The sequence below is a fragment of the Gallus gallus genome, chromosome 1 (genome assembly GCF_016699485.2).
Source record: "Gallus gallus isolate bGalGal1 chromosome 1, bGalGal1.mat.broiler.GRCg7b, whole genome shotgun sequence".
Classification (NCBI taxonomy): Eukaryota; Metazoa; Chordata; class Aves; order Galliformes; family Phasianidae; genus Gallus; species Gallus gallus.
The window spans coordinates 71,616,425-71,633,007 of record NC_052532.1 but is presented as its reverse complement, the minus strand read 5'-3'; the positions used below and the strand labels follow the sequence as shown (position 1 = coordinate 71,633,007).

At 44.0% G+C, this 16,583-nt stretch overlaps 1 protein-coding gene across 11 annotated transcripts in view; it reads right to left on the bottom strand.

Moving 5' to 3' along the window:
- Positions 1 to 16,583, bottom strand: part of ETV6 (ETS variant 6) — a 132,763-nt gene that overhangs the window by 30,465 nt on the left and 85,715 nt on the right. For 5 of the 11 annotated variants that reach the window (XM_046907643.1, XM_046907721.1, XM_046907834.1 and 2 more), the window contains exons 3-4: positions 5,428 to 5,535; positions 2,452 to 2,616 (exon numbers count right to left, since the gene is read on the bottom strand). In XM_046907643.1, coding sequence (XP_046763599.1) covers positions 2,452 to 2,616; positions 5,428 to 5,535 — 273 coding nt within the window. Of the gene's footprint in view, positions 1 to 2,451; positions 2,617 to 5,427; positions 5,536 to 8,937 lie in introns of all 11 variants that reach the window. The other 6 variants (NM_001199273.3, XM_046907890.1, XM_046908057.1 and 3 more) reach the window with 2 other exon arrangements.

Genomic DNA, 16,583 nt, shown 5'->3' with positions numbered 1-16,583 from the left:
CTAGACATTTCAAAGTAAAAAGGTACAATACAGGACACAAAGTCTCCCAGCTTCTAATTTTGTTCCCTCTCTCCTGGGTGTCTTACCTCATAGTACAGAGGGACAAGGTACAGCAGCAGCCTATTATCTGAAAAGGAACTTAACAAAGTTTCAACTGGGAAACCTTGGATTTTCCAGGAGAGTTTTCTCAAGTGTGTGTGGGGTTAGTAGTTGCTCCTATGAGACTGAAAGCTGCATGCCATTCAGCTGCTGTCTCTATAATGTGCCAATGTTCTACGTGCAGTGAAGTTTATCGTCTTAGTATGAAATAGTTAAAGCTATCCTGCTTTCCATAGTTCAGCTTCCTTTATTTTTAGCATCTCAGCTGCTTTCACTGTCTCGGTAGTGACTTCAGGGCATTTTTAAGAAGTGACTGCAATACCTGAAAATCTAGTTAAAAACAAAGCCTCAAGAACTCAGTTACCTTTTCCATGTTTAGTACGTGAAAGTCTAAAAAGTGATTTTACCTCATAATTTGCATCTTTGAATGCAATAGTGGCATAATTATAACTAGTCCTGTAACACTCCAAGCAATACACTTTTCTTTTTCACCTAACAAAATATTTACACTTCTGCATCACAAAGACACAACTGTATTAGTTACAAAAACAAAAGTCTCTTCTCACTTTCTCTTCCCGGGCCAGTGCTAAACCAGAGTACAGCAGGTGGCTGTATACCCATTTTATTGGTACAGCCACTGGGAGGAGTGGATGCTATTCTACTGGTTTAACCAGGAGTGGAAAGGATAGAGCCTTTATATACTTATGCTCTTTGAAAAACTTAAGCTCTATAGCAAATATTATTTCACAGTTCTTACGTTTCACATGTAGTTTATTTCTGGGAAACGCTGAGGCGTACTTTACCTATAGTCATTTACATTTACAGAGACTGACTGAGATATCCACGAAAATGTTTATTATCAGTGAGGAATAATACCTGAAGAGAAAGAGGAGAGAAAGAGCTGGGACAGAGGCCATTCTAACTCAAATTTAGGTAAACAAGAGTTTAACCTTCTGCACAGTGTGGATTTGCAAGCCAGAGGCTCTTCTCCGAGAACACTCTATCTCCAGCCAACAAACATTTTAATCCGACTCATTTCAAGTGCCCTCACAGCACACAAAGGGAAGAATAGAGAAATAACTGGTAGGCAGCAAGGCACTGGTATGATAAGGGGAATAACAAACAAGTTACACGGAGTTGTCCTTTACAGTCCTTGCCCACTTTTAATACTTCTTTTGCCTTAAAGCAGGGCTAATTTTTGCAATGAAATCATTCAAAATGAGTACCAAAACAAAACAAAGGATGTTTCCAGGCATCAGTTTTCACTACTGTATTATACTAGTGATAGACATAGATGTGTGGCACTTCCTTGTATAAAAATTATTCTTGGTTTAAAGTACATGCTTTGAAAACTTTATATAGAATAAGCATAAGCCACAGTATGAAAGACAGATTCTGCAGGAGGATGGTTGGATGCATTCAAGGAGTCACAAAGGAGCTAGAAGCAGCCTGAGCCAAACTGCACCAGCTGTGCTTCTGCACTGAGTGAGCCTTGTGCTGTAAGCCTGGTAACAGTAGTTCTGTAACCACCTGGTACAAACTCTGTGATCATCTATAGTGATTGAGTAAACCTTTATATTTAACAGAGGTACCATGCATGGTCATAAAAAAAAAAGCTCCCAACTCTTGTATAGAACCAATAAGTCATATTTAGTTAAACATCCCTGACAAAGGAGGGCAGAGGCTTACTCTGACTGTAAAGCCATAGCAGGAAGACTGCGGGGGATCTAAGTACAGGAAGACCACATAGGCATTTCTAAATCACTTGTGTGAATAAATGAAGACATAATTTGAGCAACAGGTCAACAGATTCACACCTATCTGTGCTGTGCCTTGGGCCAGCCTCCAGCACGTGAGAGAGTATGGTAAAGTAAAGTAAAGCCCACAGGGGCTGTAAAATAGAGGAAAGGTCCCCCAGGGATGTATTTTGCAGTCACTCTTAGCAGCACATCAGCCAAGCCAGCTGTGAGACAGAATGCTAATGTCAGCTTCTTAAGAGGCTCGAGCACTTGATTAACTTGCTGCTGTAGTTGGGTCTGCAAAAAGATAAGACTTTATGAGGAAGAGCTGGAAGTCATGGAATGCTGCCAAAGAAGCCTGCTTTCTGTGAGTTCTGCAAAGACTTTTAAGGAGAGAAAGGTTGTATCTTTGGGTTTGGAGTTACACCCAAATTTACCTACAACTCTTCCCTCTTGTTTTTTGTCTTTGCCTCATTTAAGAGTTTCTGTCCCTTCTCTGCTCCACTGCCCAGCCCACCCTAACAAACATGACTCTATCCTCTTTAGTCCCTCTTCAGACCCTCTTGCAGTTTCTTCTCTCCTTTCAACTGTAGCTTCCATAAGAATTCCTCACCTGAATGAGGAGATCTGTATCGAAAGTCCTCTTTGGTCAGGAGCAACAGAGCCTTGCCATTCATCTCAAAAGTGTTGCTCTCGATCGGCCTCAGGGAAAACTCCTTCTCTGCCCACCTGAGCCACTGTGCGACGTCGTCCCTGCTCCAGTAAACGGGCTGCAAACCTGCACCAGGAAGAGACCAAGACTGTGTTACAAAAGCAGACAAGGCATGTGAATATAGGCAAATACCACAGAATCTCCATTTCTCCCCACACCGTAACATGCAAAGTCTCCAGGCAAGGTGCGAGAGAGAGATGTCTGGATTACGCTCAGTATTGGGCGGTGCGACACTTTTTTAGTTCAGGTATCTCGGTTTATTCTGGACATTCTGAAAAAGAAGATGCTTCAACATCCCTTCTAGGATATTATTTCATTCCAGGTTTCCACTGCGGGATGCCGTTGTCCCCCAGCTGCTCCTTCTGAGGCACAGAGCAGGCAGGAGATGAAGCTGTTGGCCCCACCCATGCTCACTGTGCACCCTCTCTGCACGCCCCTTCCAGCCACCTTTACTGGGCCTGGGCAGAGAGCCCTGGGAGGTGTGACAATTCAGTATCTGTTTTACAGATGAATTTAGAACAGCTTCCTTCCCCTGGAGAGAAGGCAGCACGGTGAAGAGTTGTTTATACCTAGGTAGGCAGATTATCTCCAGTCTGCTGGGAGATAAAAGCTTTCTTTCCTTTTCCCCCTTGTGGGATGACTCATTGTTTGACTTGTTACAATGCGTTGCGTAGAAATGAAAGCTTCACGCTGCGCAGAGGAACGTAAAATTTGCCATATCTAATCACATCTCTGGTACACAGCCTCTGGCAGGGGCTAATACCTTATGCTTCAGAGGAAGACGAACCTCCTTTCCTCATCTTGCACCTGGCTGATTGTATGCTGCACATGGGAAGAAATTTCCTTCCTGGCACACCACTCTATGAGATCTGATTACCCTTGTCTTACCAAGTCAGAAAAGAAACCCGGGAGATTTGTACTGTTTTGTTTTGCTTCTTTTCACTTCTTCTGCAGATAGGCAATCTTGTTTTCTGTTTCAGCAAGAGGTCACACGCAGCGAATTGCATTCTGCTGCCACACCAGATTCCCAGGCAGCGGCTTTGGAAAGCCCCAGACCACAGCTGCACACAGAACTGAATCTGATCCTGAGTGAGAACTGAGATCAAGCTCAAGAGACGGTTGGGGCTGACCAAAGGAAGGGGCGTCTGCATGGCAACAGTAAGTCTCCTTTGGCTTCAACTACCCCTGTAGCACTGTGCTGCACAGACACAAGAAGTAGCGTTTATGAAGGACTTAAATTATCTCTCCTCCTATTGAATTAGGAGGTCTGTAGGTCCCTCCTTTTTGCAGGGAGTGCAGTCAGGTGAAGATCTTCTCAGAGACATGCAAACTGTAAGCTAAAATGCCAGAGCGAGGTTCACCTTTTGCTGAACACAGGGTCACTCCTGCAGAAAACACACTGTGGACCCTAGGCTACTGCTGGGCAGGACGCACATTGCAGCTAGGCAAAGGAGAACTAAGCGAGAGCCAGACCACAATGTATAAAAAGGTTTAAAAAAACATCTTGAAACATTCACGTTTGGCTTCTGTTCCCACCTTCCTCGCCATTTTCCACACCATACAAGCAGCAAGTTGCCCGGAAGAACACTGTAATGTGGAAATCTAATTGGAGTTTTGGTGTGCGCTTCACAAGATCAGGCAAGAAACAAAACATTACTGGGAAAATCAGGCCAAGGACAGAGCTGAGTGATAACTACACGTGTTCTGCATGCACCCTTACTGATAACAACACCATAAATAAATCACTCCCTGCACAAACACTGATCATAACTTCCTATATGCTGTCTGACTGTGTATTTTTGCTTTCTGTTCAATTAATATAAAAGTACCGTGTCTATAAAGAGCTTCTATCGACCAGCACTAGACCCAGAACAGCCAAATAAGCTACAGAAGCAGGGCTTAGCCAGATGCGCCGTGCTGGTGACTCAAAAGGGTCCACCAGGTCTCTGCTGGGTACCAGCAACATCTCCAGCTTTTGAGAAGGAGACACAGAGTCTTCAAGGAAAAGGAAAAAAAGCCAAAAAGCAGTATGACCAGTAGGCCAAACAGCATACAGCCTTTCTCATTCAGTTTGGCTAGTACTAAAACGAGTGGGTGGAGGAGCCAGATCTCTCCACCCATGGGGTAATATCTTAATTCAATGCTTGCATTGTGTTTCGAAGATATAAAATGCTATAAAACACGTGAACCGTTTTTGCCTAGGTGGACTGCCTCTTCTCTCATTTCCCTCTCTCCCTGCCCTGTCATCTTCCCAGGAAGCTCATTTCCCCAAAAGCCCTCTGTAGTTGCCTGTTCCCCCACTTGCTTTGTGAGGCCGAATCAGTTCTGTCACAGCTTTCCTGGGAGCGCAGAACAGTGCTGCTGAAAGTGCTTCAGAAACTGCTGCTCAAAAATAATTCTTTCATGTGCAGTAACGTGTTTGCTAAGCTAGTATGCCACCTTCTTTGCCCTTTCATAAAAAGAAGTTGTTGGGTTTATGAAAACAAGGGAATGAGAGGGTTGGCTCTGCAGCTGAACGGATTTTACAGCACAGTGTACATAGCTGTCAGTAGGTCCTCAAAATGCTCTTCTGTACTCTCAGTGAAAGAAAAGACTAATCCTGCTTATATAAATTTTCTTTTATTGGATACTGTTTTTTATTTTCCCCTCTTCATCTTTTATTGTCGTATCCACTGTGGAGGAAAATGGGCTCTTTTTATCTCTCCCGTTTTCTTCTCTGTGAAAGCCAACAGCATTGTCTTGAACTAACAAAGATATTTACCAATCAGAATAAAGTGAGGAAAATGAGTGCTGTGTAACAAAACAAGGACAGGGCTGTGCCTTGTGAGCAGCAGGAAGGCTTTGCTGTTTGCAGTAGGTGCTGATGGAGCTACTGACCTTGGATGGTGAATTTTGACTCGTGAGTCAGACCTGACGCTGCTCCCATTTCCACCATTACTCTGCTGGCTGGAACCTGGAGAGAACTGCCACCCTCAATCTCCCTCTCTGCATAAAAATAGATACCAACAAAAACTTATAAACTTCCCTAGGTGAGCTAAATTCATGCTCACCTTTCTAATGCTGCAGGCTGGAGCACCGGTTTCCTAGCAGATTATCAACTTCTGCTGCTTAATTCTCACCTGAAGTCCAGCTTCTAGCACCTGTTGCACCAGCCAGCTTATAAATGGGGAGAGTGATCAATTCTCACACTCCAGGTACAGGCTGGACCGCAGAAGAAATCCACCCTCTGTTCCTTTATCTTCTTACACAGAAAAAGACAAGCACAAAGAAGAGGGGTTGGTGGAGTAATTTACATTTTCTACTTCAAGTAGGTAGCAGAATTTCTTACATATGTTTAAGCACTCATGCATGCACACACACAGCAGAATGCATTGGTACATCGAAAAGGAGTTCGAGATGATTGTCTCCAAAGGCTTCACTCCTGTTTTAACAGAGAGTCCTTCAGGTAAGATGTAGGCAAACTCAAATCTTGTGATGCACTGATGTTTAACATCTCCTTCTTTTCTTTGGAAGAGAGGGTATGTATTTTATGGTCTGTGTTGCTAGGTACAATAGATACAGCAGATACGTGTAAGATGTGAAGCATGCATAATGTACTGTGGGCTGTTTTCACCTTGACTCACTTTGGAACAATCTGACGACATGAATCCAGCACACAGGGCGATGTACAGCAAGTGAGAGCTGTTGTCATGTTTTAGTTTCCATATGAGGACGTAGCCATACTGCAGCCCGCACAACGGAAACAGTGATCACAGTGAGTTTTGTGTAAATTTTGTTCCACCTCAGCCCTCCATGCATACGCCTGGTTAGCTGTCTGGCAGGACGAGGTGAGAAGGGTTTCAGACAGCCCCCCACCCCCTCCACCCTCTTATCCCTGCTTCCTGGAGGAGGAGAAGATTGCTCTTGCTCCCATGCCAAAAGCTACTCTGCTTAGATGGGCGAACAACAGAGGCCAGAGCATGCATATCAGCAGCTGGCTCTGAACACCCAGGGACAGATGTAGCATCACTAGCAGCAGCAGGCAGGCTGACTCCAACTGCAGGACAGTGCCTGAGCCTTTAGTGGAAAATTGATGCTGGGAAAGCTCGGAGGATTTGCATGTCTGCTACCAACTAATTCATTTGGAACCGAAGCTCTCTTTTTTGTTATTAATTAAATAAATTCTTCCATGTTATCCATAAAGCATAATACATGCTGCTACATAAAGGATAACACATGCTGCTACATGCAAAGCAAGACGGGGGCAGGAGGCTCTGTTTTTCTCTCCATTTCTGTGTAAAGGCAACATGGTCTGGAGGAAAGACATACAATTAGATTCAGCCATTTCTCCAGGCTCTGCCAAAGAGACTTTTAGAGGTCCCCTCCTCCAGTCTTGCTGCTCCCCAAGATGGGCTGCAGCAGGGAGCTCAGGAACCAAGAGCCGATCGTGCCACAGGAAGTTTCAAGATCAAGCACCATTTAGGCACTGAAGTCCTCCTGGGAGGGCAATTTCATGCTGTCCCTGCTTGATCTTCCACAAGGCCCATTCCCTTCAGTACCAGCACTGCCAGGCTCCCACCACCAGGTGCTCTGCAGCCTCTTAGCACTGCCTGTACTAAGGAAAGCAAAGACAGGAAGACTAAGGACGCTGATTCCTCAAGGCCGGGGAATGAGTGACAGAATGGTGCTCAGCTATTCCCATGCATGTGGGCAGCCTTTATAAGTGCCCCTAAGTCAGGACACATGTGGATGACACAGCACAGCGGCAGAAACCATTTGGTGCTGCTGGCCCACAGAGATTGCTTCATCCTACAGTAGGAAGCTGGCTCTATTTTGGAGGCCCAGAGATAAGCAAAGGTAGAAAAGCATGGGAAGGTTAATCCTGGCTAATCCTTGAAGAGAATTACCGGGGAAGTGAGTACAAACTGGCACAAGGGAAATGGATGGCAGCAGATGAAAATACGCCTTTATAGGCCTCGTTAGGGAAAAAAGTGATCAGATAGGGAACAGAGAAGTTGCGTGATGGGCAGGAAGAGACACCTCAGTGGGTCCTGTACGTCTTTTAAAAAGATACAGAACTGCCTGTAATCAGAATGACAAGAAACTTCCCACACTGCTGGAAACAGAGGGTGAAACAGCTTTTTCAGTGGTAATCTGAAAAAAAAGGAGTAGCTGTCTTCTGCTGTCCTGTTGAACAGGGTATTGGAGATGGAGCAGGACTAGAGGCAATGCCTTGTGCACAGTGTCTGCTTTGTGACCCCCGTGCATGAAGACATGCTACAGAAACAAGCCTAATGAGGTACAGGGACGGATTTTTGCCATGCTGATCTCGCTAACATTGCTCCCCACGGCCCAGCCCTTCTTTTCTCGCTGCCTGTACAGAGACATGCAAAGTTGACACACCCTAATCCCTTAGGGCTCCAGGGTCATAAAATAAATAAAATTGCTTTTCTAATGCAGCCTTTGGAAAGCCTGTAAGAAACATATTGATTGGAAAATGCTTGATTAGAATGATCAAGTGCTGAGCTCTCATATGGTGAAATAAATCTCTTCAATTCCCCACACCCAGTGCCAAGCTCAGCTTCCTGGAAGCAACTATGGCCCTTTCTGGAACTGAAGTGAAAATCCCATGTTCCATCACCTCTTCTGACCTGCTGACATTACACACAGTTCACATTTGCTGATCAAATGCACAAGCAGTACTCTAAATTAGCTTGCTGGGTTGAGAGCTCACTGATTAATGATGGCAGATGAAGTCACCGGTGCAAAAACCCCACAGAATCTGAAGTCAATTTAAGTGTGAAAGGAGAAGGGAAAAGCCACTCTCTGTGAGATTTAACGTGAAGAACGTATTCTTTCTCACTCCGCAGCCAAACTTCTCCTTTGCAGATACAGGTTAGCAAATGAAGTAACTCTCCTACATGAAATTACTCAGCCACGCCTAAGATCCCCTGCCCCAAGAACAGACAGAAAAGTCGCTGAACAATGCAGACCAATTCCTTGAAGTCCTCAGAGTCGTAACTGATGTCAGAATAAAGCTTCAAGCACAGCCCCAGTCATTTAACACGGTCAGTCATGCTGCACTTCTTGTTACTGAAATCAATATCTGACCCACTGAGGACGCCTTCCTCCTTTCTGTTTCTACTGCATCATCTGGAGTTTGCTTGCAGACAAATCAACCTTTCGGATTTAGCCCTCTCTCCTCTGTGAGCTGCCCCTGTATGGGATCAGCTGCAGAAAGTGTTGTAATGCAGGCACAGTCCACGTGCTCCTGACAGGCAGTCCGCAGTCTGAATGGAGAATTCATGCAGGATGCATCTCTTTCCTGGTACAAATCAGTCCAGATAAATGGTGCTGATACATGTGCTAAAGTGGCCACTGTTTTAAGTTCTGGAAGGGAAAACCTACCAGCCAAAGATGCAAGCAGCCACAGAGGTGATGAAAAGACCAGCCTGTTTTCCAGGCACTCATTCCATGAGCCATGTCCAAGAGCTTTCAAGAACCACGCAGAACGACTCCAGCTTCCTTTTGCAGGGTTGGCGAAAAACCTTCCTAGAAGCCCAGCAAGAGCACTCCTTCCAGGGGGGAACGAAGGCTGGCTTTTTTGCATCTGGGTACCACATTTGGAGAAGGCCAGAGCGTGACAGAGTCAGCAAGACGCTGCCAGCACACCGTCAGCCAGCTGACTGCGGCTGCTACCACAGTTGCCACACACAGAAAAAACTGCCTGAGTGCAAGATGACTCTTCTCCTTGGTCTTGTAGTGACCACAGTCAGAGGGCAGGTGACCATGGGATTCCTATCAGAGCAGCTCGTGCAACAGAAACAGCTGGCAGGGGGATGGGGAATGGGGAAATGTCGGTTTGGATCTGCTCCCAGCTGAAGTCTTAATCCACTTCTGACTGCTTCTCACCCAATTTTTGGCCATTTTCCATGGAGCAGACATTGCTTTCCTACTGCTCCCTTCCAAAAGGAGCTGAAAGAAACGTCTTCTGTAGCTTTTTTCCTTGTATGTGCAAAAACTGTATCCTAAACAAAACTAGCTGAGCCTTGACAATGACATGTGTTAGCTAGCTCAAACGACCACGCTGAAAGAAGCAAGAGGTTTTGCAAGCAGAAACCTAGGAGATTTTTAAAAAAATAATTTATTTCTCAGCACCTCTTTATTTTTTCAGAACAATTCATTTTAATCGAGGTCAAAATTCAGACCTAAAAACGATTCTTTAAAGTTTTCCTATATTGACCGCAGTTACTGTTCCATCCATGGGATACTACTACCAGTAACACTTGCATATTTACACTACCAAGGGCCCTTCAACTGAGGACAGATTACATTATCGTATCTTTTTTATAATGTGAGGCACGAAATCATTGGACACCTGCCCATACACCAAATCTGTTATGGTAGGAATTGAATCCAGGAACTATATCTTGCTTCTCTTTACAACTGCACAAATGCAAGGCATCTTTATACCCTTAGTTAAGAAAAACATTTCCTTCCTACTTCTTGTGGCACTTACTCAGGCAAAAGTGATTTTTACACCAAACCCTTGTCACTCAAAAATGTATTAGAATGCATTGCTATTACACTGGAGTCTGCTTATTTTTTTCTTTTTAACACAATACAGCCTGGATCCCTGGCTGGGGTGCTGAGGATTTGTAAGTAATTAGAAATAAATAGATCTTGCTCATTTTGGCCCACATACGGTTTTACTTAAGTCTTTTGCCTGCTGCCTAATTGCTGTATGTGCCATGCTTAGAATATGGAGAAGTCATGCTGGTGATGGAACCGAAAGCCCCGGTTCTGTGCATCCTGTCAGCACTCCAGAAAGATATGAAAAACCGAAGAAGTAGTTGCTAGTTACAATCAGTGCAGTTGCTAAAATTAAGACGGTTCTTTCTGTAATTCGTCAGTTTAACCTAATATCAGCGTGGTCACTTTGATCTTCCAGCAGCTGCAAACTTATAGGTGACTCTACAGTTTCAGAAGAGAGGTCAGGAAGTCCTTTTTGTGCAGCTGAATCAAGCGGAAAGTTCTGAAATCTCAGTCTCACACGCCAGCAAAACACCACCACCAACACAGCAAGACATCGTAATCCTCCTGTATTAAGAAGCTGCTTTCTTCTCACAGGGAGATTTTGTTCTCAGAGGCTCACATCGTGATGAGGCTGGGTCCCATTCCCTTGAGGAATTTTGGCTACGACTTTGTTTTCTAACTCAACCATGATTGTGAGAGCTGGAGGGGGGGGAGAGAATACACAAAGAGCATGTTTTCCAGGCTGTTTCCAGGGAACGTGAGGCCAGCCTCACTACACAACAGCCTAAACTGTGACAGCAAGATGTCACGTTGGCTTCTCAGCACCAGGTCTCCAAGTCTCATGAGCTGCAGCCGCATCTGTGGTACTACAGGAAAAGCAGATTCTGGCAGTGCAGCCAGACCTATGGCTTACTCTGCCTGTAGCCGTCAAGTAAAGCAGCACAGCAAAAAATTTACCAGCAGCATTTACTTAAACTGATTTCATTTTTGGATCTCTGTCTATGCAAGGTGTCTCTGTCTTCAGACCCCTAATCCAGGAGGGCTAAAAAAGACTACTTCAGTCCACCAGTATATTAGCTCTTCTGTCCTTTACAGAAAGACCTGCCTTCAGGTAACATTAAATATTAAATAACTAGGGGAAACGGTGTAAATTTCAGGTCTAGAGACTGCGTGCTGTACTCGGTTTTGAGCCATATCTCAGGCTTTGCAGGTAAAAGCCTGCTCTCAGTGTGCTGCAGACACTTTCAGCTCCCAAGATGCTGCAAGCCAGAGTTTCGACATGGTTAAAAACATCCAGATTTAGCTTTACTTCTTGATGGTTCCTTAATGAACCAAATCCCTGCAGCTCTCATGTACTGTCAGTCATTTCTTAAAGAAGACACTGCTGTCCTAGAGGAAGGTCAGAAGCTTAAAACAACAGTTCTATATGCTAAAGATCCTTCTCCACAAGCAGGGGGATAAGGAAGCCACTGGGATGGACTCCACACTGCACCATAACACATCTCCTATACAGAAGTAGCCTCACTGCATTTGCATGGGGCTCTTTATCTCTACCCTTCCAGTGCAGCCTGTGCATAGGCAGGCTTCTTGTACTAAGGTACTTGTGCTTGAAATACATTGATAATGAGAACAAATTAAGTGTGTGCTCTTTGATTATCAGATGATAAATTATCATGATTATCTTCGCTGCAGCTTAAGAATTGCTTCCTCTCCAGGGTTTAACTCCTGCTTGCTCTGAAGCTAGTCAGCACATTCACTAACTTTTCATATAAGCCCCTCCAAAAACAGGCTTCTGTAGAAGTCACAGGAAGTTAAGACATTACTTCTATTTGGGACCACTTAAGAATACTGTTCAAGCAATCAGCAATCAGTATTAATTAGGATGGAACTCAAGATCTCGTTTGCTGGCTCGTCAGACTGGAGACAGGCTGCTGTACTGTTTGTCTCAAAGATGGCTTGCAGCCATCTCTGGGTTGCTCTCTGAGCTAGCCCCTTGAGGTGCCAGTCACAAGGGCCTAAACATCCGCTGCATGCTCAGCACAGCCACTTGACCCCATAGTAGCTACTTCATGTGGAGGTATGGGGGTACCAGGGCTTCAGCAAGTTCTTGGGCACGCTGTACAGCTACGAGCCTGAGCCTGAGATTTCAGAAATACATGAAATCATAGAGTCACAGAATATTCAGTTGGAAGGGACCTGTAAGGATCAAGTCCAACTCCTAAAGAGAACTGGCCCAAAAATGGAGCCCTGGAGAACCACACTAGCAACTGGTCACCAGCCTGATGGAACCCCATTACTTACAACCCTTTGGGTCCAACCCATCAGCCAACTGCTCACCCATAACAGTGACAGGACATACTTCAGTTTCACCCCTCCAGCTTCACAGGAGTCTTGTATGAGTAGTGTGCTTGAGGGAAATATTGCCGCTCCCCAAGTGGTGATATCAGAACAGTATTCAGTTATTCTATCTAGTATAAAGGAGTTGGTACAAAGATGGTAATTTCTACCTTGACATTGGGATGTCAGCACTGACCACACTGTCCTTCAAGCAAGCTCCTTGCAGGCCATTGCTCAGTGGCAGGTCTTTGCCCACTTCCTCTGATATGCCAGTGAAATTGGTAAGATTATACTGCGGTTTTGATGAGAGAGAAAATCTGTATATAAGTACACACGTACGCTGGCATCTGCCAGACCAGCTTTCTGGGCTGATTAAGAGCTCAGTTGCAATAACAGTCAAGACTGCACTACCAGGTCAACACAACCAGTTGAGACAGTGACAAATCACAAAAAAGAGTAACAGCTGGAAGTGGTGACTGAGAAGGGAGGAAATGCTTCAACCAATATTGCTACAGAACACAGCGCCCCTGAAAAATGCATAGGCTCACTGTATTATTTGAGCTTAATCTTGATGATGTCACTGAGAAAGGTTTGCTTTCAGGACTGGAAAAATAACAGCAATGTCAATAGAGGCAAATAATTTCCTCATGCACTTCCAGTAGAGGATCAAACTTTGAATGAAAACAAATGGATAATTCACAAGGAAGTTCTATCTCATCCTGCTTTTTTGTTTTCTTGCAAAGGTAAAGGTGCTGTGTGAGAAACTGCATACCCAGAAATTAGAGTAACTGATAGCACCACTGCTTCTCAACTGCTAATACTCTGTAAACCCATTGTGCTAGTAGAGAGACCTAATGACTTCATCAGTGAAGCTATCTTTTGCTGCCCTTCTTTCCACCCTTCCTATCCCACAAAGAATGGCCATCCCTATGCTTGCTATCTCCAGCTACCCCCTGCAGATGTGAGGGGCAAAGAGACCCGTGTCTCTTGAGAGGGGCACTATGTGCTGCAGTTCGGTGTCCCAGAGCCTCCACCATGGGGACACATGTCCCTAGGCACAAATCAGGGATCCAACTGAGGTCAGATCAACTAGTGACAGAAGGGAGGGGTATGAAAGTTACCCCTCGCAGTCCCACTAACAAGTGACTCTTCTTTTGAAAGGAAGGGAAGGTGAGCAGCATGATTACCTTTCCTAGTTTAAGTATTGTAAAAGACTCAAATGACATCACACCATAACACCTGATGGCTTCTGTACATTACTTACGTTTGTGCCTGCTAGTATTAAAAAGGAGAAATCCCTGCCTGGAGGACATAACAATATAAGTAGACAGGACAGGAAAGGGATCGAATGCGCAAACAAAGCAAACAATATGATGGTGTGCAGACAATGCTGGTCCCCTTGGGAACCAACTGAAACTACTGGAATCCCCATGTTCTCTTAAACCAAGTGGATACTGTGAAAATGTGCCTGAATTACTCTTTCATCAGCTTGCCTGATTACAGTTTTCATAGTAGCACTTCCTCTTATTTTGGCAAACTGAAGGCAGTTCTATGATGGATGCTTCCCAAATTACATATCTTACCTGATATGGAAATCCAGATTTGTAGGTATATCTGTCCACACACAATTTCTATTCACAAAAACTCAAGACTTTCACAATCACACATGAAAGTCAGGAATGCAACAGAAGTATCTCTCAATAAGGTAGTATTCTCTCTTCTATTCTTCCTATCCTTCAAGACTTGCTTGGTTTACCAAGTCCAAACCAGTTTAGCTTCATTCTTTAGTACCATAACTTCCAAGTCGTCTCAAGTTTCTGCTCTCCTGGGAAGACTGATTCACAACCAACTTGCACAAGAGGAAACATCTTATTAAAAAGTCATTCTTTGAATCTACTGGTCATGCATCTGGACTTGTCTGAATTTGGCCATCTCTGATGCAGTGTCTTCTGCATTACTAAGAAATGCTTGCCTGCATCTCCTCTCTCTGTGCCATAAACTAAGTACCCATGAAAGCTGCTTCTGCCAACCATTCTAGCAAGAGCAATTTTTGGAAAAGTTCTTCCATATTAGATCAACAGGATGGAAGTTTCTGGATATCCAGAACACAGGAGTCAAATCCAGATTTCAACTGCTTATAAGCTTCTTAGGCTGGGGATTAAAGCATGCATTTGTATGGGAAGGAGATGGCAGGGAGCAAAGGGAGTAGAAAGAGAGACTTGAGAAGTTAAGAGAGTGAGAAGCAAACACGCATATTAGTGAAGGATAGTAACGCATGTTTTAAAAATGGATGCCTTCTAACCTAACTTTTTAGGTTGCCCTAACTCTTCATGCCTGTCTCTACAATTTCTACATTACATAAGTTACTAAACTAATGTTATCAGTGCAAAGCAAGATGATATTCCAGGTCTTTTCCTTAGCTAGGAACTAAGCTAGAAGTGGAACACTACTTCTGTGAAATGCTTTGCTTATTAACATGATTTTTATTTTTTCACGTGACTGGGGTCAACTGCCTTAGCACTGACAGCATGGTACAGAAATGCAGACATGGGAATACTGTCAATTTGAGGGAGGTAGAAGTCTCTCCTTCAGCAATTTCACACAGAATGATATTAGGGAATGCAAACTGCCAAAAAAAATTATCCGTGAAACCCTGAAAAAATCTGCAGACTCTAGATGTCTCACACCACTCTGGCAGATAATAAATGTAGAGCATATGGACTCAAATGTTCACGAACACACTGTCCCACGTTTGACACCATACAGACTTTCTGAGGATATTAATGCAATTTCTGAAAGGATTTATGCCCTTGCTATCCAGGTGTTTGGACAATCAAACAACGGAAATTCAGAAAAAAGGTTTCTATTCCATAGCAAATTATACTATTTTTTTTCTTATACATCCCTTAGAGTCAGTTGCAATGGGCAGCTCTTAAGATAGTCCTGTCCAATAATGCCTATTCCCCAGCCTGAACAAATTTTTAAATTTCTAGGTCCTGAAACACAACTTGACTTTAAAATTAACCTTCAAAAGAAAGCATGATGACTTTTTTAATAGCATGGTTTGTTGATGTCTCGTTTTAAACTTTATCTAGATTTTCTCTTCCCCCACCCCGAATCTCTGAGGTGTGCATACAGTGTGAAGAGGAGCTTTCTCTTGCCAGGCCAACCTCACCCTTATTTATTTAGTGCTGTCACAGTCATGCTTCTGCAACTTGGCTGATGGAACCAGGTAGGAGGAGGAGGTGGCTGATTCGGCAAGAGGAGTCTTTTGTTTGCACGTAAATACCTTGGTGTTATCAGAAAGTAAACAAAAAGTGAGCAGCATGCTTGAAAAAAAAAAAAAAATCACCGCACTATTATTCTGTTTTTCCATTCTCTTCCAGAAATATGTAAGCCTCTGTGTGTACAAGAGGGGCTGGCATGCATAACACGTGCCGCTTCACTGCCTTCCCCGTTACTAAAAAGCATCCTTGTAGGAATTACAATTGCTAACATATAAAAACGACACAGGGAAACAGGTTGCTCTCAGTCAGGAGTATTAAAAATTCCACATAGGAACTAGCTTTGAAGGAAAAAAAAGATTTTGAAAACTTAAGAACAAAGAAGGGATCCTAAAGAATGGACTTGGATATGCACTGATAAGGTCAAAGAGTCAACGATAGTGCACACTGAGATTTTTGTGTGTATGTGAGCATACTGTTGTCTCCTCAGTTTGGTGTCCAGAGAAGGGATTTTCACTACTGAGGGCAAAGTTACACAAAATACCAGTGTTTCTGAGGCATAACTCCTTTTTTGTTATTTTTGCAGAAGATAGATAAGCACACCCCAGATATCACTGATGACAGAGGCAGATGGAGCACTGACCCCAACAGGGATGGAGGGAGCACAACTCCCCAACACCAAACTTTTCTGTTTCGTTCAGTTCACTGACAGTTCTGTATGATCTTAGCTGACCTCTGCACAACCTTTTGCAATAAGATAGACCTTCAATGCTGGGAGCTTTGGTTAGGTACTTTCCTGAGGAATACCTCTCTCAGAGCATGCTCCCTCCTGGTAGCTCCAATGCACACACTGCTTTTGACCGTTAGCCCCACTAAATCCTGTTCTTCCACTCAGGATGCTATTGCTCTCTCTCCCAGCATACCCCCCACAGCGGCAAAAAGAGAAAGACAAAATGT